Here is a 25,812-nt window from a genome sequence, read left to right on the forward strand (position 1 = left end):
GATGTAAGTCCAACTGTCCGGTGCAAAATTCCACATTATTTTCCTGATAAGTTTCACTTATAGTCCCCTATGATTAAAAGTTGGATTGGTGCCTTACAGGAACATCTTTTGTAGCTACTTGAGCTGTGGTGTGATGTTACAAGGTGGAGCTTATAACCGCCAGCCCATATCTTTACAAGTTTAAATAAAAATAATATATTGTTACATTTTTAAAACTACGACATGCACTCACCTCCAAGTTGAAACCAGTGCTTATAGCTTAGGCTGGTAGCCACTAAGTAGGGAGAAAAAACTACAAAAACAGCAACTAGCACCAGCCTATGCCAAGCTGGGCTGGTCACACTGCTAAAAAAATGAACTAGGAGGGACAATCCCAGGGACCGTGCCAGGACAGACATGTTATATTTTCTCCAAATTGCAGAAAATAAATTATCTGGAATCCCAAGTCTTCTGGATACTGTACCCCAAATCTGCACTACAAAGAAGTTATACCATAATCCAGCACTTTATGTGTAATTGTGCTCTGTGATACAGATGACAATTTCCTCATTAGATAAGTTACCATATTTGACTACTTCTCAATCTCAGATAACAGAAGTTCACATTTCAAAATCACTTATTCCGTGGGTGGAAAAAAAGCAATCAGGAAACAATCTTTCAAAAAAGTTCTATATAGCTATAGCCATTGTTTTGTGGATACTTGGCGCGTTTCACATTTCCAAATGTACTTATTGTTCTTAAGCCTATAAATAATGAACTCTTATCCAGTAGCGCATAACTGAGACTCATTGATGCAATCCAACATTATGCATAATCATTCATCAAATTCAATTAAGGAAACTATAGGGGGCAGGTTTAATTTTGGAGCGAGGTTACACCATGGGTCTCCGGAACAGCCAGCTGAAACACATTGCTTCGAAGTGTTTCGAGAAATTCCACAAATTTTTCTTTGTGTCCCAGAGATGTGCGCACGAAATGAGCGGGGATTCCTTGCTGTAATAGCCAACAATATGCGCATCTGAACATCGAGGTGATGCTGAGTGGCACCTCGTGTTGGATTGAATCTGCCCCCAGATGTCAATATATGGATAGGAGATATATTTTTTTAGCTGTTTAAGGTTGTCTCATTGGGCAATAAGGCTACTACAATGGGATCTTTGATGTGCAAATTCATATGTATCACTTAATTGCACCGTAAGGGATCTACAGAAACTAAAGATATATGGACCATCAGTATCATCATCATAACCACCAATTCTGTAGCGCAGTACAGAGAATACTTGTCATTCACATCAGTCCCTGCCCCATTGGAGCTAACAGTCTAAATTCCCTAACACACACACACAGAGTAAGACTAGGGTCAATATGTTAGCAATTAGCTTACTAGAAAGATTTTGGAGTGTGGGTGGAAATCGAGAACATTCAAACTCCTTATAGATAAGGCAATGGTCAGGAATCAAACTCATGACCCCAGTGCTGTGAGCCAGGAGTGCTAACCACTATGCCACCCAAGGTTGGGGAAAGGCGGACTACAATCAAAGGGGCCATCTAATGTCCATAATGGCTGCTTGTAGCATAAAAATAAATCTTTTAGGTCAATAATAAAGATACTTTTGCAAGTGACAATGGAGGATATATTACAAACTTGCGGATGTGTTTTTTTAAGGAAAGTTCTCAAAATACTCTATTTTTTTTTCTTTGCTACCTATCTATCAAATCTTTCTGCCAAGATAATATCTAGATCCTGCATTGTTTGTGTTTCCATTTCCATTTAGCTTAATCTGGGTGTGTAAGGTTCTGCAGAAATGCAGAGCCATACACTTTCAGTTCTGTAGAAGTATTTTCAGTCACATGCCTCTAAGATATGTCCATCTTTAAATCTAGACAATATATGCATCCAAAACAAAAACCCAGCGATCATTATCGTTAACAAATCACAAACTAACACTAGACCTATGACCTCTGAAAAGGTTTAGCTCAAGGAGGCGTCTAAGTAAAAATGATATCTAAGTGCGTCCAATTTTGCGCAAATTGCGTTTTTATATCTACATCAGGCCCAAAATGTCCAAAACGTAATATATTTTTAAAGAGACAGAATTGGATAGGCAATTTTTTCTCCCTTTGTTCAAATTGTTAAGGCGCAAATTTGCTAAATTGGACTAACTTGACGTTATTTTAAAACATTAAAAAAATATAGCAATGTCATTTTTTTATTACGTTAGTGTTTAATATGAAGAAAGGTAATCATTTATACTTTCTTGCTTTCAAAACAGCTCAGCTATCCAAAGAGTTTCCTGTTAGATGTATAACTTTTCACTTCAATGGGTATTAATTACGTTTGTCCCGCAGGTGTTAATGTTGGGGGAAGGGAGGTATGCAATGGACGGCCTAGCACTTTACAGCACCATACTGAAATATACCAGAACTCACAGGGACTATAGCATGGTATATTGTACAATTGTAAAGGAAACCTTGAATAATTTATTATAAACTTGTTTAAATGCAAGGAACATAGTATTTCTAAATAAGTTACGAAATTTAAAAACATATGAAATGGAAAGTGCTGTGTTAGATGAAGAAATAGAAACAGAAATTTGACAATAAAATAATTAAAATCCAATGCTTCCCTGATCTGTAAGCAATATATCAAAGTCAAAATATACAGTTCTGGATTCTACTGCTCCCCATCCATATTTGGATATCGTACTATAAAAAGTTTTATTAATAGTGATGGTGGAGATCATAGATGTTGTAGTTTGCTCACATAATAGGCATCACTAGAGTATTCAGTTGCTGGTAACCTTTATCTCTGGCACCAAGTGAAATAACGAGAAGACAGATTTAAAAAGGTAAAAGTTTAGTCCTTAATACTAGTAGAACATTATTTCTGGTACTCTTTTCATAGTATAGAGTCAGACTACAACTATAATTGGAGTACAGTTTGAATTTTCGGGTTCCAAGTTGAACCGAGCCATGACTGTTTCTTGTGCTGAACTTGGATCTGAATTTCAGATTTCAAAGGTATAGTGCAGGGAGAGACAGTCAGATATTCTGGAACTGAAATATCTAGAAGAAATAGCTTGTTAAATGCAAAGGAGAAGCATTTCCATGAGGAATTTACAAGTTTAAAGTGACATACTGTTAGGGCATACGACCACCAGGATGAGATTTTAAAACAGTAATGTAGAGATCTTCGCCTTTAGCAGCCGCCTTTCCCGTAGAGCTTTATTTGCTCACAGGTACTCAGATGCCCCCAGGACTTAGGCTCAGAGTAGTAAAAGCTCATCCAAGATGGCCGCAGCGCAGATGGAACCGGGGGCACAAGCCCAGACTGGAGCCGGTGGTCAGAGGCAGGCTGAGGTCAGAGGTCTGTAGCAAACAGCGAATTCCAGAATACAAGCCAAAAGGTCAGGGTCACAGGCAAACAGGCAATGTCCAAAGTACAGGCAAGGTCCAAGGTACAGGCAAGCGTCGCAACAGAGGATTAGGCAAATAGATATCCAAGAGCAGGTCAGCACAGGACTGGAACGCTATAATCGGCAGGGAGGCTAAGCCCTCCCTGCCTTAAATACTAATGGTAGCCAATCAGGACTTTGCCCTGTAATTATCCCCAGGCACTGGTTAATTAATAAGGCACAGATTAATTAGCCCACAGGCTATAGGAGCTCCAGCACACGCACCCGACTGCCCTGTATTGCCGGGGCGTGCTGAACAGAAAATTCGGCCTTAGCAACGGTTGGGCCGAAAACTCGGAAGTGACATCCCAGTCGTCATGGAGATGGCCAGGACGCCAGGGAGAGGGGCAGTGAGTCACAGCAGTGCCCGCGGCTCCTGACATACTTTGGAAGAGAGAAAGCGGTGAAGGTTCATTATAGCCAATAGGAGGGAGCAGTCATCATTTTATTTGCACTTTTTTCTATCTGTTTGGAGTAACATCAAGAAAGATGAAAGTTTTGGATGTTCTATTCCTGAGAAACATTTTTCCTGGAGAAAAGATACTGCAAGTTGTGTTATTACTGCAGGTTTTTATGCTCGGTCAAGCCCAGCGAGTCAAGCAAGCTGTGCGATTTCTTTAGCCTTAAGGAGGAGGTTGACTACTGCAACCTCCTCCTTACTGGCCTCCCCTGCTCCCACCTCCGCTCTATACTTAATGCGGCTGCGAGACTCATCTTCCTCTCACGCCGCTCCTCCTCTGCCTCCCCTCTCTGTCTTGCCTTACACTGGCTCCCCTTCCCCTACAGAATCCTTTTCAAACTCCTCACCACCACTTACAAGGCTCTCGCCCAGTCTACTGCCCCTTATATCTCTAACCTCCTCTCCATTCACACTCCCGCCCGCTCCCTGCGCTCAGCCAATGATCGCCGCCTCTCTTCCACTCTGATTACCTCTTCCCACTCTAGAATACAAGACTTCTCCCGAGCTGCCCCCCTTCACTGGAACGACCTCCCTCGGTCCATCCGTCTCTCACCCAATCTGTGCTCTTTCAAGTGGGCACTTAAAACGCGCCTGTTCCTTAAGGCCTACCAACCATCCACTTAACCTCTCACCTCTTCTGTTTCTCCCTGGCTCCTTTTTACTCTCCCCTTTGCTTCACTGGCTCCCTCTTGTGCCTGATTTTGTCTACCCTCCCTTAGGATGCAAGCTCGTATGAGCAGGGCCCCTCTCCCCTCCTGTCTCCACACCTGTTCTTCCGCTCCGTCTTTACAGTATTTGCCTGCCTGGAGTTTCTGAAGTTCTGGTACTTTGTGTTTATTGTTCTGTATTGTTTTACCCTGTATAGTCTACTGTTTGTACCATGTACGGCGCTGCGGATACCTTGTGGCGCCTAACAAATAAACGATAATAATAATAATAGCCTTCTGAATTGTTCCTAAAGTCTTGGATCAAGTAAGCAAGGTTTACCATAGATACTACTAGATATCAAAGATTTGAACATTACTGTTTTATTGCATGGTTTCTGTATTGTACTGTTTGAGTGAGTTTAAGGATGTCAGCAGCTTAGATTTATTAAATGCTGCCTGTGTAAGTAAAGCACAGTATATGCCTCTTAGTAACAAATAGTGTTTAGCTGGTGAACAGTGATAAGAGTGCCTGAGGTACAGCTTAGTTTAATACGGCCGGAAAAGGGAGAGGCACTCACTATAGTATAACACATTATATATTATATTGTGCTGGTCATTGCATTGACAGTTCTGTTTGAGATGCCATTTCACTTGACCCGCTTACGTACATATTGCAAAACAACCTTTTGGAAAATATATTTTAATATAGAAGTGGACATTTAGTAGTCCCCATGCTTTAGAAGCCACAGCAGCACATTTCTAATGACCAGTCTGAAGCACTGCTATGATTTGTGGGGTCAGAGGGTTCCCCCTTAGTCTCTCTCTGGTGTTGAAGACTTCCTGGACATTACCCAACTGACGATACTATGTGACAGAGGCACTACATCGTAGAGATCGCTGGTAATCGGTTTTACGATTACTACCATAACGACACCGAGAAGTCCTCCAATTAAAAGACGAATCTGTAAAAAAAAAATGGTGTCAAGAAAAGCGGGAGTACGACTACTGAGGTGTCCGTCAGGAGCCTTTAACATCAGTGCAACTTGTATTCCTTTTAATTTAAAGCGGCGATGTTTGGTTAAGAGGAATACAAGTCGCACTGACGTTAAAGGCTCCTGATGGACACCTCAGTAGTTGGGCTCACTTGCGGTCAGCATCCTGCGCCAATCGGACAGCTGCAATTTCGGTATACAGGCTTTTCTTGACATCGTTTTTTTACAGATTTGTCTTTTATTTGGAGGACTTCTCCATCGAAATATTCCGCCCTGAAAACGCGTACCCCACCCGTAGAGATAACAGGTAATATTCTACTACAAGCACCTTTTCCATAAGTACACCTGGGAAAGGGGCATTTCATATATATGCTTTTCAAATCCCAAGTATATAAATCTGAAAGCAATTGTATGAGGGGCAGTATCACATCTGTAGTAATAAGCTGTCAGAAGGAAAGGTGCTGTGAATGCCCTGGCATTGAGTGTTGAAGGGATGAGGCTACTGGTGCTGCTGTAGTTGATACATATGTTCACCAGTTACATAATCATTATTTATATGGTCTACACAATGTAGACAGGGGTGGAAAGCCAATAATGACACTGGCAGTATTAGGTCAACAATAATATCCATAGTCTTATAATACTGTCAACATTCGATTTGTGGACCCAATACTAGTGACCATATGAATAGTCAACCTAATTTTGTTGACCAATGTTGATCAAATGAACGTCTAGCTTTTGAAAGGATACTGTTGCTGAAGTTGATACAGTGGACTGTCAGGGTCATGCAGCCTTGTGTGACCAGTACCACTTGCCCACATATCCATAGTCAAGTGGTTAGTTGGTACGATGGCATCTAGGGACCAAGTTACTTTTAGTTTAACCTCCAGGTACGGCTGGGCAGTTACCGCTTGTGAGAAACGGAATTGGATATCCTCGACAAAAGGATTTTACCCAATCTGCTAAACCTGACGCTTTGGTAGTGAAAATTGGACACCCATCCAATGGGAACATAGCACTCATGGCTTTAGTGATCCACTGTGCAACAGGATGCTGACTGTCACACTCTTTCAAACACTTATTTCACAGACAATAGTTTAAAGCTATATTACTCTTTTTGGTCACCCCCAGCAGCTGTAACACGCAAGGATGTTATTTGGGAATCATGGGCATTAGTGAGATTGCGTTTGAAAATTGGATGCTGGACTGCATACTAATAATGTGGCGGCTGATGAAGGTGTTGACAGCAGAGCTGGATTTAGACCTTATGGGGCCCTAGGCTAGATACTGGTTGGGAGCGATCCTCCCTGAAACAATCCATAGCAGCATTTTTTTCCCCTTAGCATACCATATACCCCTATAGTCGAGAAGGAAAGCCATGTACCATCGTGTAGCAGTGACCCGTCAAAGGAGGTTGGGCCATATCATTAGGGATGTAGCATGTATTGTTAAGGTGTACTTAGGTTGCTACTAGGTACATTAGGGGTTGCTGCTAACATGTCACTTTTGTCCCTTCATCATCAACTGTGCCCCTTCTCAATTTTTTTGGGAACAATTTGTGAACCCTTTTTCAAAGCCATTGTGCCTCTTAGTTTACTTGTCTTTCTATTGCTTTATTCTGTTTTCTCATTCCGTTTCTTTTTCCCCCCATCACGCGCTCTGCTCCTCTGGGTCTTGAGAATATGCCGTCGGGCATGAGGTCATCATGCCCGACATTCAGTGAAACGCAACTGAGCAGGAAGGAGGAGAGAAGGCTGCTGGGAGCCGCTGCAATCATGTGATTTTTTTTCTCCCTCGGACACAATATTTGTTTTCTTTGCTGGTGCCCCCACCACCCGCTGGCCCCCCTGGGCCCTAGAAAAGTGCCTAGGTTGCCTTTTAGTAAATCGGGCCTGGTTGACAGTGAAGATTATACGACGTGTATCCATTTGGCTGCTAGCTGATGCAGAGCTGTTTGTTACTATACACAATTCTCCACCTTTTGATAAACTCTGCAAGCCATTCAACTGAAAGCAAGTGCTACATGATCAATATCCCTACCTCTACTTATTGCAGCATCAAAGGCTGCAGATACCTGGTCATACAATTTGTAGAGGGGAATTATGGAGTCAACTTTGTACTTCACTTATCCTGTATGTTTAAATATGAACACAACATTTTGTATAAAGATTATTTTTTATTAGTTTGGAGATCATGATTGATATACAATGCTGTTGTACAAACATTCAGTTGCAAAGATTAAAAAAAAGCCGTTGTACAATAGTGAACATGTATTCTCAGAAGGGTCATTAGATGAAAAAGTACCTTAGCATAAACAGACAACACTATAACAGTGATCAATGACCCAACTACCAATAGTACAAGTCATCTGCTCTCCACTGGTCCATGGAGCAGACAGAACTGTTCCCAGAAGCACACGCTCCGCTGTATTGAGTAGAGAAAGACTCGGCAACCTCAACGATAAATTCTCCTGATGAGCTGAATGAAATGTCGATCTTCCCGGGCTGGCCAATGGACACAATATCCATCCATCTGGAAAGGAACAGGTCTGGAGCCACGGCCAGAGGTAGAGTCACCATATTACCATTTACCTGTTGAAGAGGGGTAAAGAAAAATAATTATATTATTTTTTTTTTCCATAAGATACAAAAGGAACCATAAAAAGGAGCCGCGTATGGCAGGTCAGTGTCAAATGTGACAAAATGGCAATAAATGCAAGATGGATGCCACAGACTGAGGCAATTTTTCTTAAGTTTATAGGGAAAAATGAGACCATCATCTACATAAACTGAAATAAATATTGGTTCAGTCCAACAGCTTGAGATGGACGTTCATTAGGTAATCATGACATTGGGCAGCATGGTGGCTCAGTGGTTAGCAATTTTCCTCATAGCATTGGGGTCATGAGCTGCAGGTCTAACATGGGCCTTATCCGTGTTGAGTTTTTATGTTCTCCCTGTGTTTACGTGGGTTTCCTCCGAGTGCTCTGGTTTCCTCCCACAAAAGAAAAGGTAGGTTAGTTAGCTGGTGACAAAACCCTAGTCTGGTAGGGAATTTAGACCAAGCTCCAATGGGGCAGGGAAGGAGTCATAAGTATTTTCTGTACTGCGCTGTGGAATTGCTTCCACATAAAAGATGACGCCCAACTTTTAGTTATGCAACAGGTCACTGAACTAGATGCCTCATTAAAATCCATTGGATGACCACATCGATGGACAAATCTACCTAGTCTTCATTTTGTTTCTCTGCATAGATACAAAAAAAAAAAAAAAAAAGTACGCTTGGAGTTAGGAGACATTCAATATACATATGGTTACCATGCAGGAGCTTTGGATAGACAGCATAAGAAAGCAGATTTAACACAAATCTTGTCCATCTTTCCAACATTTTCTTTCATGTAGGCTTAAAGTAGAATGTTTTGTTTCTATACTCACCCAAACATCAAGGACAGAATTAATGGTGATGAAGCTTTGTTCAAAGAATATGTAGAGTCTGACCGGTAGAGGAGAGTCTATGAGCAGAACAATTCTCAGCCACTGTGGAGTAGAGTCGTCGCACTTCAATAGGTCATACGCGCCACTCACAGTATGACTACAATTACCACCAAAAGTAGTGATGTTCTGATCCTTCACAGTGCAGAGCAGGCACTCTGATTGGGGTTGGTCACTGGGGTCACAGCTGAGATATTTTGCTCTGATCGGGTCAAGGGTTGTCTGCATCTGAAGATAAAAACAGTATTACTTTACACAAAGACCACTCAAGCCATAGAGCAAGTAAAGTAATAGAAGTTTAAACATACAGAGCTATTGTTTTCCACCACGGTGCATGTTTCTTCAGGGACACAAGTCACTCCATTCCAAAGAAATCCCTCCACACATCTACAGCCTTCTGAGCAAATACCGGAACATCTGCCTTCTGTGCAATTGCTACAGGGTTGTGTACAAAGTTCATACTCTCCTCGGGGGCAAGGAAATGCTAGAGAATAAAAAAAAAAAAAGAAAAAAAAAGTCACATGATGAACCATTATTTGCTATATAAAGCTTCTAGCATTAGTGGTTCTTCATTCTAACGTATGTAGATGTTGGATTGAGGTTTATAATGCCAATTACATTACAAAATTGGCCTTTCACCACTATTTTATTGCCAGGGCAGCTCAGCTATACTGGTCTAAGGTTAGAAGAGCTGCTTAAAACATCATTGCACTAGTCTGGAAAGAACTGAAACTTTTAGCCAACAAGAAAACATGAAGTTTAGTAGAGATAAATGGCCCCAATTTTAAAACAGGTTTGTGCCAAAATAATTTGACACCGTCATTGAGGATAGGTGATTATCATGCAAAAACAGGCGTTTCAGCGGTAAATAGGCTCACCTATGCAAAAGCATGGTGGAGCCTGTAGGGTTGACATCAACAGTATCCACAATATATATGGTGAAGCAAAGAACCTTAAAAACCAGCTTTAAGTCCATGGTAAGACTGCCCCAAGTGTCTAGTTATTTAATTAGTAGAGAGAATAGTCTCACTTTGTACCCCACACTAATTCTTCCTTTACTTGCCCTACTTTGGCCAACTGGCCCACACAAGATGTCAGGAAACATTCCAACCTGAATACATTATAGTTTGTATATGTTAATGCCCATGAACCCTGTATTTGTAACGTTATGTACAAGCAAGACACCATGCTGAGCAGCAGATCTACATACCAAGATAACATCCATCATTTACATTAGTCTTCAGATCTTTCTGTACTCACTTTGGGCAACTTACAGGCACTAATATGTTCTGATTGAGTCACCAGCCAATACCCCACACTCAGGACCATAAGAAATTAAGTGAACATGCCTGTACTCCATATGAAACGAGGATGGTTACACCTATACATATAGGTTGGCTATAGCTATAAACAGCATTGGAAATTCATGGTAATGTAGGATGGTGCATAACTCCACCAACAAACCCTGGGGAAGGCATTGCAATCTCAGTCATTAAGTAAAATTTGAAACAGTTTGATAATGAATACAGCCAGCAGGAACTGGTCTGTAAACTGTGTATAATTAAGGGTTCATCTTTAGAAGTGGGGATTAGGAAGGAAAGCAGTACATTTAGCAACTAAATTGCCTTCACTGACAAGTCCATTCAGTTACATAAATCAATGTAGACTTGTGGCACCTGCAGCATTGTTTAAGAGCCCATTAAGCCTATATTCTATAAACTTACGGCAGAAGCTTTCGTTTCTCCAAGGCTCGATGAGGATACTTTGGGATTGGCACAAAGACACATAATCCTGAAGGTCTTGACAAATTATAGAGGTATCATTCGCACACAAATGACTCTGGCATGAGTTGTAGTAACTGTCAGGGTTGATGATATTTTGGCAATTCTTAAATGGGCTCTCTTCACCCAAGAACAAGCTGCAGCCATTAGCATTTCCACTTATGTTACAGCCCAACTTCTCAGGCACCTTTTCAACGCATTGGAATGGTCCATGGTACAGGTTAGCTGAAGTCTCCAAATCCGCAATACTAACATTTGAGAGTGTACACAACCCACATATGTTGTCTTGGTAAGCAGCAGGAAGTAAAATTACCAGAAGCCCATCTGGATCATACTCTATAACCAGACCAAAGTCGGACTCTAGGATTAACAGAGATCCATTAAACCTCAGACTGAGTGCGTGAGGAATCAGGTAGGCAGGTAGAGCCATCAGGAACCCATTGACCTAAGGGAGACAGCAAGTTTATAAAACTTTGTATTAGACATTTATATCCATTTGAAATATAGAAAAAGGGACACTTTAATTGATGATTTTTCTGGTGAGATTTAAAACAATTTTAGAGGGAAATTGGCATTGGGGAAAAAACAAAACAAAACACTAAACTGTTTGCAAAATAATGTACATTAAGTTCTTTAGCATTGTACCAGAAACAAGTTTCCCTTTAACAAATGTTTTGAATATGTCAGTCAAGGTGGGCCTATTGGTTATCCACTTGAAGACTTAAAACAAGAAGTCTGTAGACTTATAATTCTACCCATAACCAAACATTAACTACACTTACCACACATGCTCACTGGTTTATGAGAAAACATTACTTCCTTCACAAGAAGTCTTGCCCAAACTCTCCACACAAGATACATTAGCATTCATGAAAGTTTATAGTGAAGACAGGATTTAAGACACAACCCTGCAGATACATCCCCCTTACTGACCAAGTCAAAATACAGAGAAGCAGAAAATGTAACAGCCACCAGATAGCAAGCAGAACTGTATGTCTTCAAGGACAAGGGACAGGGTAGAACAGATCCAAACCCCCTCCCCACAAGAGTAGGTAAGTTACCACATTAAGGCAAGTATCAATTTTCTCAGGCTTTATTTTTTCACTAGGATTGGTCAGGACCAACACTAGTGGGACAGACAACTGCAGAATTTATTTAAATACCCAATGGACTCAATACACATTACTAGCAACATTGGATTGCTCCTCTGTACTTCCAGTTGAGAAGACAGAATGTCAACTTAGTAAAAGGTTACTTAACTCAGGACCCCATGTCTACTGCTTCTCCTGTATGCTCCAGCTGATGAGGAGCAGATATCAGACTCAAATGCATGTAACACACACACTTATCACTTGCATTTTACTTACAGTTTATGGGTTCTACTTCAAAAAGACATGACTTGACTAAGCATGACCACAGAACCATATACACAAGTGGTTACAGTGTAACAAGTTTGATCTCAATGGTTTGAAAACTTTTAGCCTTCTAGAGAAGAAAGAAATATTGTAAACAGACTTCTGTAGAAAGTATTGTGTAGAAATCCCGATGTGCCAAGTCTGCAGAAAGGCAGAAGGTGTACACATTGAACTTCTGCCCAGGTAAAGCCATGAAGAGTTTCAGTTGTGCCCATCCTGGGAAGTGTATATGCAATCCCTGAGCAGGCTATGAGCAAGGAGGTAGTGCCTGCTCCATCATATTTCTAAACCTGATCAATTACATATGACAGGAGAGCTCTGGGTGGAGATAAAGGGATTATATGGATGTGGCACATGGGAGCTCTTCAGATCTTACCAATGCCATTGCAAACTGAATAATTCTAAGCCCATACCTTGATATCTGAATTTGACCCTAAACAAGAATACAGGGTAGGAGAGAGATAACTTGGCACCCAGAGAAACTGATTTTTTTGCCATTATACACTGTACTAAAGCATTAGAAAGTAGTTTGCTTCCATGGGCTATAGCACTTTGAACACCAAGTTACATAAATACCCTTGAAGAATTGTAATCGTTGTGGAATGGCAGGTTAAACATATCAGATTTCAAATTCCATCAAAACATCTCTACTTACCCAAACACTGTTCTCTTCACCACTCCTCTGTATAACAAACTGCTTCCCATGGATCTCCATTGTGAAGTCTGCTGCACACTCATTACCTTGGGTTGCATAATTTAATGCAATTGAAAAGAAAGCTTGTGTACTGTGATTCTTGCATGGCTTTGCCAACACCAAGCTACACTCTCCGGTAAGCAGTTGAAGCTTCATCCTATCACATAACTGGACAAAATCTTCAATCTGAAAACTGCAGCTGGTTGTATTTGAAGGTTGACATTCTGGTTTGGTGGGATTAACCAGGCATCCTGCATCTGTGGTTGGTCTAGAGACAGCTAAAGGAATGGTGTAGTTGCTGGGAAATAGAGTAGATGCATTTGGTATGTTGAATGCTGAAGTAGATTGTGTGGAAGACGGTGGTGACATAGTTGGAGATACTGTTGATTTCACGTATGGTGCAGGATGAAGGGAGAAGGAAGAGTGACAGAAAAATGATCAAACATTGTTCTCATGTAGAGACCACACAACAGTAGAACTGTCTGCTTATGCAGGATCCTGGCTGTTGCATTACCTCAGCTGCAGCAGATTTTGTATTTTATTTGTGGCTATACTATGTCTACTACTAGTACATGAAGAAAAAGCCAGGATACTGCAAGAGGCAAGAAAGTCATTTTAAAAGGAATTCTAAAGTTACTTTACATTATAATTGAAGTTTAATATTGGCCTCAACCACTTTGACCATGGGGTATTTGGGGGGAGAGGGAGAGAACCCCTACATGTTCTTATATCCCTGGCCAATTACAATGCAACATTAAGGGTTTCAGAAATTACAGAATATTTAGAAAATATCTACTATTGCAGCAACTCACTGCAGATTGTCTCATTCTTCCATGAGTAGACTGTTACTCCAATTCCTTGGCATTCGCTGGAATAAGTCTGAATACCATCACAGATTGACTGTCGACTGGCATCTTCAGCATTCATACTAGTCAAACAGAGGTTATAAAAGTGTTGTGGAGCAAGGAGAGCGTGGCAGTCCCGAAAAGGTCCTTCTGCTTCTTGGATCAGTTCACAGTACTTACTCCCATTAAACTGAGAGAATACACTATGGAAGATCTCCATGTTGTCACCACAAGTCTCATATGGTGGAAAAGATAGCCATTTGGAGAAATAGTCATCTGTACCCAGATTTGTGTACCCATCACTGATGTTTCCGTAAGCATTGCCACAAAGGCCACAAACATTTCCAGCATAGCTCATATTGTGTATACTGAGCAAGAGCATCAAAGGGTCAAATCTCAATACAAGACCAAAGTCAGTTTCTATGATTACAGAGTCGTTTTTGGAAGCCAAGACCTTGCCATCTACATTAACGGGAAAGTTATTGGTTTCACCATCAACCTGGGGGAAAACAAACAGTCACTTGAAAAAAATTCATTTTAAACTTCTAAACATTTACTTTGAGACAGACCGTATTTTTTAGCACCAAGGTGAAAGCCAAAAGACACCCTTTAAAATGTACTGTAATTACCAGAACGAATACTCCAACCTATGGACTATTAGCAATGCCAAACAAGTGTTTGACAAGACCCCATCATGCTCAATAGGTGTAACTATTTTAAGAACCAAGGATGGTACAACCAACCAAGTAATCAGAGTGAGCTTCCATTATTGTCCTTCTAATAAACAAAGAAAATCCCACTATTATGTGGGTATAGCTTTCCTTAATGAGTGATAGTCAAGTATTAGAGGAAATGATCTTACCTGCATGGCTTCAGCTTCCCTGGATACGATTATTGTATGACCATAAACTATGAGGACCACATCTTCAATTTCTGATTGGTTACCATTGGCAAGAGGTGCTTTTCTTAAATGAACCTCAAAGTCAGTTAGGTTAGTGGCTGTACATACCCTTGTCAATACATGAAAACAATTGCTATTTGTATTGAAGGTGGCACCATCAAATGTACGATAGTATAGTGTAGACACCCAACATGTGGATATAGGTGGAGTAAAGCAGCCTCTTACTCCTTGTAAGACCAGACACTCCTCTTCAGGAAGACAAGAGTGAGCGTTGCAGACCAATTTACCATCCGAGCAAGAACACAGATTCTGGCACTGATCATCATAGAAGGTTTCCTCTTGCATCAAGTATCGACCCTCTGAATAGCACCCACACTCCTCTGGAAGTACACATCTGTCACTGCTCATAATGTAGCCTGGGTCACAATAACAGCCTTCACGACAAGGCTGTACACACAGAGAGGGTAACGTAACACTGCAAGTAGGAGGGCAACTTGGACCACATAGTATATAATGAGAGTTGGGTGTACATTCGTAATCTAGTAAAAGGAAAAAAAAAAAAAAAAAAAGTTAGAGGGAAAGGGGTAGTTGCAAGTCTATATCACAACTTCCATACAAGGATATTTATGGTTACAAACTACATTCCAGTAGATTTGGGTCGTTCCCAATTTAGTTAATTTTAAGAACAAACCCATACAAAGCACCTTTGGTGCCACTTGCTGAAACCTCTTGTGCCATTCCTTAATGTAGGCATTTTGCTTGCAACCTTTAGCTCAATGTCAAAAGCTACTATGCTATGTCCAGAGTCTGAAATCATTAAGTACTCACCACAAAACCCTTCATTTCTCCAGGAATGGAGAACAGCTGTAGCATCCTGGCATGCAGCAGTGTAACTGGACAGACTCCGACACAAGATACTCTGACTCCCATTGTGGTGGCACATGTCAGCAAGACAAGCCTGGAAATATGGGCCATGATTAACCTTCTGGTGGCAGTCTCTGAAGGGTCCTAAGGAATCATTCAGAATTCCACATAGATTCTGTGACCCATAGTATAGATCTTGCTCCAAGGCACAGCGGGAGCAGTTCCCTTGGCAATAGTTGTTACATGAAGACTCCGATGACACAGGGTTGGTTAAGGAGACACACAAGCCACAGACTGCACCCAAGTAGGAGAACGGAATTCTGACATCAAGATGTCCAAAACTGTTGAACATAACCACCAGCCCCAGCTCGGATTTCAAGATTATTAAATCCAGACCATCTCTGTAGATCTGTAGTTGGTTTTCCATTATATAAGGAGTTTGTACCAAGATCCCATCCACCTACAGAATTATAAAGAGGATTAGTGTTCATCTGTATCAAACACATAAGTATAAGTTTTCCAAATATATATTTATTAAAAAAAAACAAAAAAAACAAACACGTATGGCTTACTTAATTATGTTGATGAGAATGGTTTACAGATTAACACAAAAGCCAAAACCAGACTGTGGTCTCCACCAAAAAGGAAGGACCAGAAAGCCAAAACAGCTACCATCACAAACTTACAAGAGTAGCATTAGCCAGATTGACCTGCAATCTTGCATGAAAAGTAGAGATGGTCACTGACCCCTGTGTTTTGGTTTTGGATCTGGATTACCTTCATGTTTTGGTTTTGTAAAAATCGCCCTTGCGTGTTTTGGTTTGCTATTTTTGAAAAAAAAAACACATATAATTTTTTTTGGTCTAAAATAACCTAATTTAGTGCTCCACCAGTCTTAGACAAGTGAGGTAATTCTAAAGCTAATAAATTATGAAAAAAAAAGTTTAATCCCTGGTAGGCCGTCCTTAATGCGAACACTTGTCTGCAAATTATACAGTCAAACCTGGTTGTCTACCTCCTCCATCTTTGATTATTGCCAATGTAGCCATCGTCTTTGGGTGTATATTATACCCTACACTTGTAGTTGAATATAAAAAAAAGCAGCCTGCATAGACTGTAAAACTAGAAATTTGAATATACAAAGAAATGGACAAAGGCAGTTTGGTATCTGTCTGCATCAGATCCCCTCTCCACTAGGAGTAAAATAGAAAACTATTCAGCCGTTCTATAATCTAGAATATAAATAGAAATTGAGAAACGCAATTTGGTATCTGTCTGCATCATAATCATCCTCATTAGCGCCCTCGTCACCTCCATAAATCTCCCCCTCATCCTCTTCTATTTCCAAAGTGGCATCCTCGATTTGTGTAGCACCGGCTACACTCGGGCTGTTCAGGTACACATCAGCAGAACTGCTAAAAGGGCCCTTCTTTATGGGTACACTAACAGAATGCTCACAATTAGACATACCACTGTTGGATGGACTCACCACAGGGATTGGTGTCATTTGTGAATCAGAGCAAACATTATCCTCTAATGCCTTACTGTTATCTTGCAGCTCTGCTTTGACGCGTAGCAGTAGTTGTGCACCAATTGTAGGCTCGGTAACTTTTTGGGATCTTCCACTAATAGCCAAAGGTGAAGGCCTCATTCTCTCTTTGCCACTGCGTGTGTAGAATGGCATGTTGGCAATTTTATTTTTATTTATTTTTTTAAATCGGCACTTAACTTTTGATCAGTAACACTTCAACACAGTAATTTATTTTTTTATTTTGTTTTTTGGACTGATTTCGCAACACTCTGTAGTTTGACATCGTATTGCCCAGATGACGTACTGGGAACACTATCAGGACTGGTGACAGAACCTGGTTGCTCATTCTGATCATATGTGGACGGCTTTGAATCCATTCTGAGCGCAAAGCACTTGTAGTGGTAAAAATGATTTGGTAAGATACTGCTGACAAATATGACTTTGACAGCCAGAAATATTTATGCACAATTATGGGGGACACCCCAAAGGCACTGGGGAGTGCCAAATATTACAAAAATAAAATAAACCTCTATCCTCTCTAGCGATTTTTGTTACAGCAATTGGAATAAGAATATTGTATTCTCTGTCCCTGCTCTAATCAGCTGTGACTACACCCTGCTCTCCCTCTGTCAAACGGTGATGGATTGCTGTGGAGGCAGCCCATCTCTAATTAAAAGATTCAATCGATAGACATCCTATACTAAACCTTTTATTTTAAAAGAGCCAATTTGCTCCTGGACAAATCATGTTGCAATGCAGAGGGCTGCACAGAGGCTTATTGGTGGCAGTTTTGCTATACAGAAAGATGCATTTCTAGATGTAACCCTAAACTTTCATCGGAATGTGGCACAAGTGATCAGTTGGTTCCTCTAGCTCCTCATTTGCTGAATCTTACAACATTTTCCATTACTTGATCTTGGGACAGTCACATTCCATACACAGAAAGGTTACACCCTTAAGGGCTCACATCCACTGGTATTATGTGCAATGTTTAAATGCTTCCAAGACCTGCAAAATGTGACTGAATCATTGCGTGTGTCACCATATCTAGTGCCATTTACTAGGTCATACATTTATTCAAGTCATAGTGGCCCACTCTTCTGGGATGTCCACATGAGCAGTACACCCTCCCACATCCTTAAGTGGGCGGGCATGGGGCTTCATGTTATTTACAGTAAATCAAGTCATCCTGACCCAACAACCCCCAACTGCACAAGCTCAGACATCACGGCATTACATAGTGGAAGGGGCAACATGGTTTATTTTTCTAAAGCTAAAGGTCAGTGAATAAAGGTTTAGTGCAACCCACCATCTGAATATTGAGATTCAGTTGCCACAATTGTGTGGTTCCTGTTCTAACTAAATCCTGATATTAACAACGACAGCATAAAAGCAGCTGTCATTTTCGCAACCCCAGATATTGTAAGATAAAATAAAATGGGCAGCAGGATATAAATTCCTTGTTTTATAGTTCACCAACCTGAATTTCTCCTTTGTATTCCTGGATTAAGGTTACAGTTTTACCATAAATTGTAATATTAACAGCCCTGGTATACAATGTCTCTTGCTCTCCTTGGGCGTTTACCAGGTAAATGTCAAAATTTTCCAACCCAGAGTCCTGAGAACAGACACCGATCATCTTTGATTCGCAAGAACTCTGAACGTTGTAGGTTTGTTGATCAAATGCCACATAATGAGTACCTCCATACACAGAGCATGAGAGATATGGTAGAGGTTCGCACATCCACCAGTACACAGCCAGTTCACACCTATAACCTAGAGCACATCCTTGGGTTTCACTGCACTCCACCTTGGAATCAAAGCAACGGCACAGTGAACGGCAATCATTGGAAAGAAATTCCGCTCCTGAAGCATAGGAAAGATCCTGCCAGGTGCATCCAAACTCTTCTGGGACAAGACAGCTCCCCATGTGAAGTGGAAGTCCATCATTGCAAACACAAGCCTCATAGCACATGTTCTGGTCATAATCGGAGCCCTCACAAGTTGTAGGACAGGACGAGCAGCTTTCATAATGACTAGCATAAGGACACTGTAGACCTGCAAGAGTTAGAATGGCAATTATGAAAGGATCTATACTGCCAGTGATAACTTTGTATAGTAACACAGCAACTTACCACACTGACTAATATTTCTCCATCCAGTCAAGTTTACTCCTTCAATCCCACATGCAAGTGCGTAGGCCTCCAATGCCAAGCAAGAAACACCATTGTTACAGACGTCAGACTTACAGCTTTGAACAAAAGGTTTTGGATCCAAAAGTGAGTGGCAATCCTGAAAAGGTCCAGACGCCACCATCAAGTGGCAAGATGGGAAGGCTGCAATACTACTTGTATTACCACATGGTTTAATATTCAATCCACCGGGATTACAAGTTCCTTCATTTTCAATTGCAGGTTGTCCAAAGCCTGGTCCAGTTGAATTTAACATTTCCTTAGGGCTCTGGTCAACACAAACCCCAGAGAGACTTGCATAATATCTACTAGAAATTTGAAGGTGGAGAAAACCTTGGTCACCGACTATGAAACGTAGCCCAAAAGAGGTCATCAAGAGTGTGGACAAGCCATAACGTGTTATATTGAGACTGCCATCTTGGAGAGTTATTGGGGTATACATCACTTCCCCATCCACCTTAAGAAAAGTCAAAGCAAAAACAAAGGGAAAAAAATTAAGTGATTAATCTTATGGACAACAGTATTTTATGTTTTAAAGCCCTCAAGATCCAAATCCCACTGCATTCTTTAGCATTGGTAAATTCTTAGGAGTTTGCTGAAATTTTGTTAGCAATTTATCATAAAGCAAGCATGCTTTTTATCTTTCGAGGTAATTTTAATAAGGAGAATAATTCAATCCTATAGAGGAAATGGATAGGGCTATAGATTTTGTTCATCTACTGTGCAATTCAACCAGGTATATGAATGAATAAAGACCTTCAGCAGCAATATCCCTTATCTACTTACAGAAACAGCTCCATGTTCTCCAGCTGGTATCTCCAAAGTTAGCCCAAATGCCTTTATCTTCATCGTGAAGTCAAAATTGTTCTCTTTTTCCACACTAAATGGAAGTAAACTCAAATCATCTCCTTGTGAAGCAATTAGAATACTTGAGCAGTTACCAGACCTAAATTTGTAGGTTCCATAGATGGTCCTGAAGTGTGTCCTCCCCCAGGCCATGCATGTCTTGGGTGCAAGTGAAACACCAGTAGATCTGTCCTTGGATGCTTGGCAGAGAGAAGGATCTGGGCATTCAAACCCACAGAGGAGATATACTGAAAACAATGGACAACAGGTATTACCAGCAAGTTGTTTAATGAATAGGTTGCCCTAAAGTAACATGGTACATGACAGCTTTTATATACAAATTAAGCACATCTCTATTGCAGAGATTTTAAAAGTAACATACGCCAGCTAGAATATAAATATGAAACCGCAACACCTACCTCTATCCAAGCATATGCCAGGTACCGCATACGAATTAAACCTCGACATACCAATTGTGGCCAAGCCAAAATCATGCCCAGGATTAGATATGAAACGACAGCCAGTTTCCTGATCTAGAGGCAGAAATGCAGATACAATGTCCGTCCCTTCAATACTGTTCCATTCTAGCTCAGATAATGGCTTGTGATTAAGCTCTAGCCCTTTCTGACTATCTGCATGGGCAACCAGCAATACACCGCTAATATAATCAGGCACAGAAACAATAGAGTATGTAACGCAGGCTTGTTCCACTGGAGAAAGGATGTAGAATCCATCCAGGCTGAAGGACTCGTACATCCCTCCATTGGCATACATCAAAACCATAATTATTCCAGGGCTAGAAATGAGGAGAGACTTGGTCGCATCAGCTTCCAGTGCTACTGTTGTTCCAGGAGTAACAGTCGTATTGGTCACGTTGTTGCCACATATCACCTCCACCGCAGTGTGTCGAGATGCAAGAATATAGACATTATTTGTATGGTTTTGAAATGGGACTGGTGGAACCACAAAGTGTGAACCCCATGCAGTTACTGGAGGAAGATGCAAGCAAACATGGTTACACCATACATGCATTTCAGCACAACTGTGGCCGGCAAACACTGCTACGGGCTCCTGCGACACCAGATGGCTGCCAGACAAGCTTTGATTGCTCTGGAGTTGTACAGATTCCCAAGGGCCAAGGGTTAAACCAAGCTGTTCACCAGGCAAGTAGGTGGTGTTCTCAAATTTTACCAATGCCTTTAACGAGACCAGAACAAGGTTAACATTGGGGCCGTTAATTAATGCCATCTGTGGGAAAGTCCCTTCAGGCCCAGAGCTTGGAGTCATTATGTAGTATTCAGTTCCCCAATCCATTACTGGAGAAACCACCACTACACTCTGGGTGTAGGCCCTCCTGTTTGTTGCCACCACAGATATTGGCTTGTTGGAAGTGATGCGGACAGTCCCGTTCCATCTGGAAGAATGCAAAATCTCAGCTTTCTTTGGTAATGCAACAGTCATAGGAGTGCCGGGTCTTAGAGAAACTACCTTACTATAGTTTCCGTTTGGTAGCCAAATGTTGGCTTGAGTGTCAGGAAAGAATGCGGTGAGGACGACATGCAGACTTGGTTTTCCAAGAGTGGGCAAGAAGTTCTGCATAAATACTACAGCAAAGTCTGTGCCTGGCTGCTCACACAGAGTAAGACCTATAGAGGAACAAAAAATTAAAATACTGTTATTCAGAGACCACCAGTCAACAACTGTTATTACATCCTACTACATATCCATGTATACCTTTTTTTTTTTTTTATATATGGGTGTAACATTTTAATGTTTCCAGTTAAGAACCCAATAATATAGGCATCTGTATTTTAATAGTCACATTGCACAAAAATACTACAAATACAGCAGTGGTTGAAGTGGAAATTTAGAAGTGGTCGTACGAAAAATGTAATTTGATAGTTTTACAATGAATGTGGTAGAAGTGGCAATGTGACATATCCCACAAAAAAATATATATCTGAAATGCGATAGTATTACAGTGAGGGCGGTAGGAGAAGTGGAGGTATGACATACCCCCTTTATACACCCCTCTTCGACTTACAGTAAATTTACAGTAAAAATATATCCAATAACCAATTTTACAGATGTTCTCAAGATGCCTTCATCAGGTATAAACAGTTTTATGAAAGGGGCTTTAGACCATAACAAGTGACATCCTTAACTAGGGAACATGTCGCCACCTCCGTTTACCCCATACCTTCCAACTGGGACAGTTCCAATGTTATGGCTCAATTGGGGGTGGGGGTTATGCAACAGACAGCCCTCTGGGGGTGTGACTATAACATACGGTAGCCACTTACTATGTCCCGCTGGTGAGGACAATCATGTTTGGAGGTATATTTGGATTGGTTATTGCTGGTCACTTACTTTAGGTTTTAAAGACTTTAGAGGGGATCTAATGTACAGTTTTAATTAAAAACAGAATATAAATTCAGGCACTCACTAAAATAAGCAAGCAAAAATAGTGCATTTGCAATCTGCTGCTCTTGGAAGAGAGATTACTGAATCCTGCATCTCACAACAATGTACAAATGGATGACAAGAGCACTGATATGCAAATATTACATATGTATTTAAAATTCATACAACATAACCAATGTTAGCCAACATTCTCCTATGAATTTATTCATTCAAAAGACGACACCACATAAAATAGTCAATGTACCAGGATTCTTATATCAAACAAAATTAAAAAAAAGTACATTTGCTTATAAATTGTACAGTGAATAAGATCTTCTCAAACATTTTAACAAGCAAAATAGAAGGATTATTTCAGTACATATAAGGATCCACTTACTTCTTAGGCACAGAAAGGCACAGAAACATAAATAATGTTTGATATCCATTGCTGCAATACAAGGAACAGTTTGAGATTAGAAAGTAACATTTATAGATCACAAAGATTTGTGTTATGAAAGAATAATGGGCATATAGTGTGTTTAGTCCTACTGGTCCCAAATATAATTAAACAAAAGCCTAAAATAATTGTGCACAGTTGTATAAAAACAGAATGTGACAACAGACAAGACACTATTTGATCATTTAAAAAAAAAAAAAAAAAAAAATAGCCTTAGGTCTTTTCCAATCATGCTTAAATTCCCCTATTATATTAACTTCTACCAAATTGGTTGAAAAGACATTCTACCCACCTACTACTCTTTCTACAAAACTCCCCCTCCTTCCTCAATTTCCCCTAAATCTACCATCCTCCTGTTCTAATCCGGTGGTACTGGTGTCAGCTCTGACAAACCAGACATTTTTCCATATGCGTTTGTTCCAACACTTTTCTATATTGAGAATTACCGTATATACAAAAGTATGCTGAAAAACTCGGCTTATACACGAGTATATACGGTATTAAGATCAGCATTGTGCTTTGCTCAGAATTATTTCATTTTTATGTACAGTAAGCCTAACAATTAAACATTTTCTCTTGCCCCAAATACAGCACTGGTGTGTAGTTAGATGTCCTTTTATCTCCCATGATCCAGAGACATAATGGTAGGTTAATACGCATCTGCCTAAACGGACCCCAGTACAGGTGATTAATTACGATGCTAGATGTCCTGTACTTAAATTGTTCTCACTTTACATAAATTCACTACAGGGAAAGGCTGCAAGATCAGCTTAAGTGAGCTAAATTTATTCACTAATGTAGAGAGGAACTTGTTTCTGCAAATAAGTAGAAGCAAGGGTGGTTTAGATCACTTATAAAAACTGCCATAAACATTCATTTCAAAGGATTATTAATAGAGAATATAGCTTCCACAAATTTAAGCTTTTGCAGCACAAAAATTGGGATTTTTTTTTCTTATTGCTTTCCCTCCCCCCCACTTTGAGATCGCTACATCACTTGTCCTCAGACACAAGTCTACAATAACCCCAAGTAAAGCCCCATCTGCTCTATAAGAAGCACACTCATATATACAAGTAGTAGTGCTTACACAAGTATAATGGAATAATATCAACCCTGCACTTTATTAGGTGTATTTCTGATGTTTGTAGCCTTTAGAAGTTGTATTCTAGTTAGTATCAAATAGAAACACAGACTAAACTCACCTTAGTATGAGAGTGCCCACATACTACACAAATCACACCTGCAAGACCTCCAACCAGATCCCCAACACAGCAGACTGTGAGCAATGTCTAGGAGTGGCAGCTCTTAGGCCTAATATCCTGTCTGCAATCAATGTCTATTACTGGCTATTAACCAAAGGAATCCCAGAAACACATATGTATTACAAGCAGTGCATTGCTTTTAAACCAGTCCATCTGACAGGTCAGGGTTTCATGTTAGCACTAGTTGAGCACCACATGGTAGACTTAGAAAAACTTAGTCAATTCTGAAGCATGGAAAACCTCATTTAAATATGCAGTTGGAGGAGGTTCATTGTGACTAAGAATTCTATAGATCAGTGTTTCTTAAACCTCATGTTTTTAATCTCCTTGCTTTAGCAGAGGTGTAGTCATTACTGACTGACACACTGTAACAGATGCACAGGTGGTGTAATCATTACTGGCTGACACATTGTAACAGATCCACAGGTGGTGTAATCATTACTGGCTGACACATTGTAACAGATCCACAGGTGGTGTAATCATTACTGGCTGACACATTGTAACAGATCCACAGGTGGTGTAATCATTACTGGCTGACACATTGTAACAGATCCACAGGTGGTGTAATCATTACTGGCTGACACAATGTAACAGATCCACAGGTGGTGTAATCATTACTGGCTGACACAGTGTAACAGATCCACAGGTGGTGTAATCATTACCCCTGTCACCTGCAAAACCTGCACTGTTAGGGGTCCCTGAGGACTGGGCTTGAGAAACACTGCTATAGAACAATAGAGTCCAGAACGCAGAATAAGCCTGTTGGTTTATCACTCCTTAATGCTGTTATCATGGCAATTTAAGCTAAAAAAAATATTGCAGGGATACTCAGTCTCTGCAGATGGGAAAAAAATATAAAAAATTTACAAAAAGTAAAAAACACTTTTGCACGTTAACAAAAACATTTATACAAAGAGACGGGGCTTTATAAGACAGAGTTTTCTAAATAAACCTTAAGGGCGGAATACAGTAAAGTGAGATTTGAAAAAAAAAATTTAAAATCTTCCAAAATCGCCAGATATCTGGAAATCTCAGAGATTATTGCAGTGTTAGGAGTAGAACTGGGGGAATCTTATAAATCTCTGTTCAATCTCCAAAGATGAGCTCAGACACTCGAAAATACCAGTGAGATGAGTGATAGTTCCCATTAATTTCAATTAGCTTTCCAGCGTGTGCAGAAATTAAATGTGGGGGCTATTAAAATGGGTGGATTAGAAGATCTGGTAAATAAATAAGTAATAATAAAAAATAAAGGTTGGACGGCCCTCGAAGAACATGAATTTTTTCACAGGGCTCACAACATAGAAGAACACGTTCATCCAGTCTTCTCCCATATAGTTGGGCTCCACCACATCTGAGGCAGCGGCCTGGTAATAGAGGGGGGTGGTGTGCAGTATTAGGAAGAAACCCAAAATTGAACTCCACTATAACACAGATGGCCGTAGGGGATTTTATTCTTTTTTTAAAGAACTTTATTTATAATTTACAACATACAAAGGTCAAATAAGAAAAGTGGAGGCCAAAGATATTGACAGCTTATCATACAATCAAAGAGGATGTAACAACCAGGTATAGG

General features: G+C 40.4%; 1 protein-coding gene across 1 annotated transcript; it reads right to left on the reverse strand.

Moving 5' to 3' along the window:
• Window positions 1-7,729: 7,729 nt before the first annotated feature.
• On the reverse strand, window positions 7,730-24,251 carry LOC142106950 (IgGFc-binding protein-like). Its single transcript, XM_075190014.1, has 14 exons — window positions 24,177-24,251; window positions 22,915-22,965; window positions 20,534-21,760; window positions 20,055-20,362; window positions 19,212-19,725; window positions 18,557-19,134; window positions 15,510-16,005; window positions 14,643-15,220; window positions 13,748-14,279; window positions 12,897-13,315; window positions 10,770-11,271; window positions 9,354-9,529; window positions 8,989-9,273; window positions 7,730-8,145 (listed from the first exon to the last, which is right to left on the reverse strand). Exons 2-14 carry the CDS (start codon window positions 22,961-22,963, stop codon window positions 7,903-7,905), a joined length of 5,907 nt encoding a protein of 1,968 aa, XP_075046115.1. The 5' UTR covers window positions 22,964-22,965; window positions 24,177-24,251; the 3' UTR covers window positions 7,730-7,902.
• Window positions 24,252-25,812: the final 1,561 nt, after the last annotated feature.

This window comes from Mixophyes fleayi, chromosome 11 (assembly GCF_038048845.1).
Source record: "Mixophyes fleayi isolate aMixFle1 chromosome 11, aMixFle1.hap1, whole genome shotgun sequence".
NCBI classification, from domain to species: domain Eukaryota; kingdom Metazoa; phylum Chordata; class Amphibia; order Anura; family Limnodynastidae; genus Mixophyes; species Mixophyes fleayi.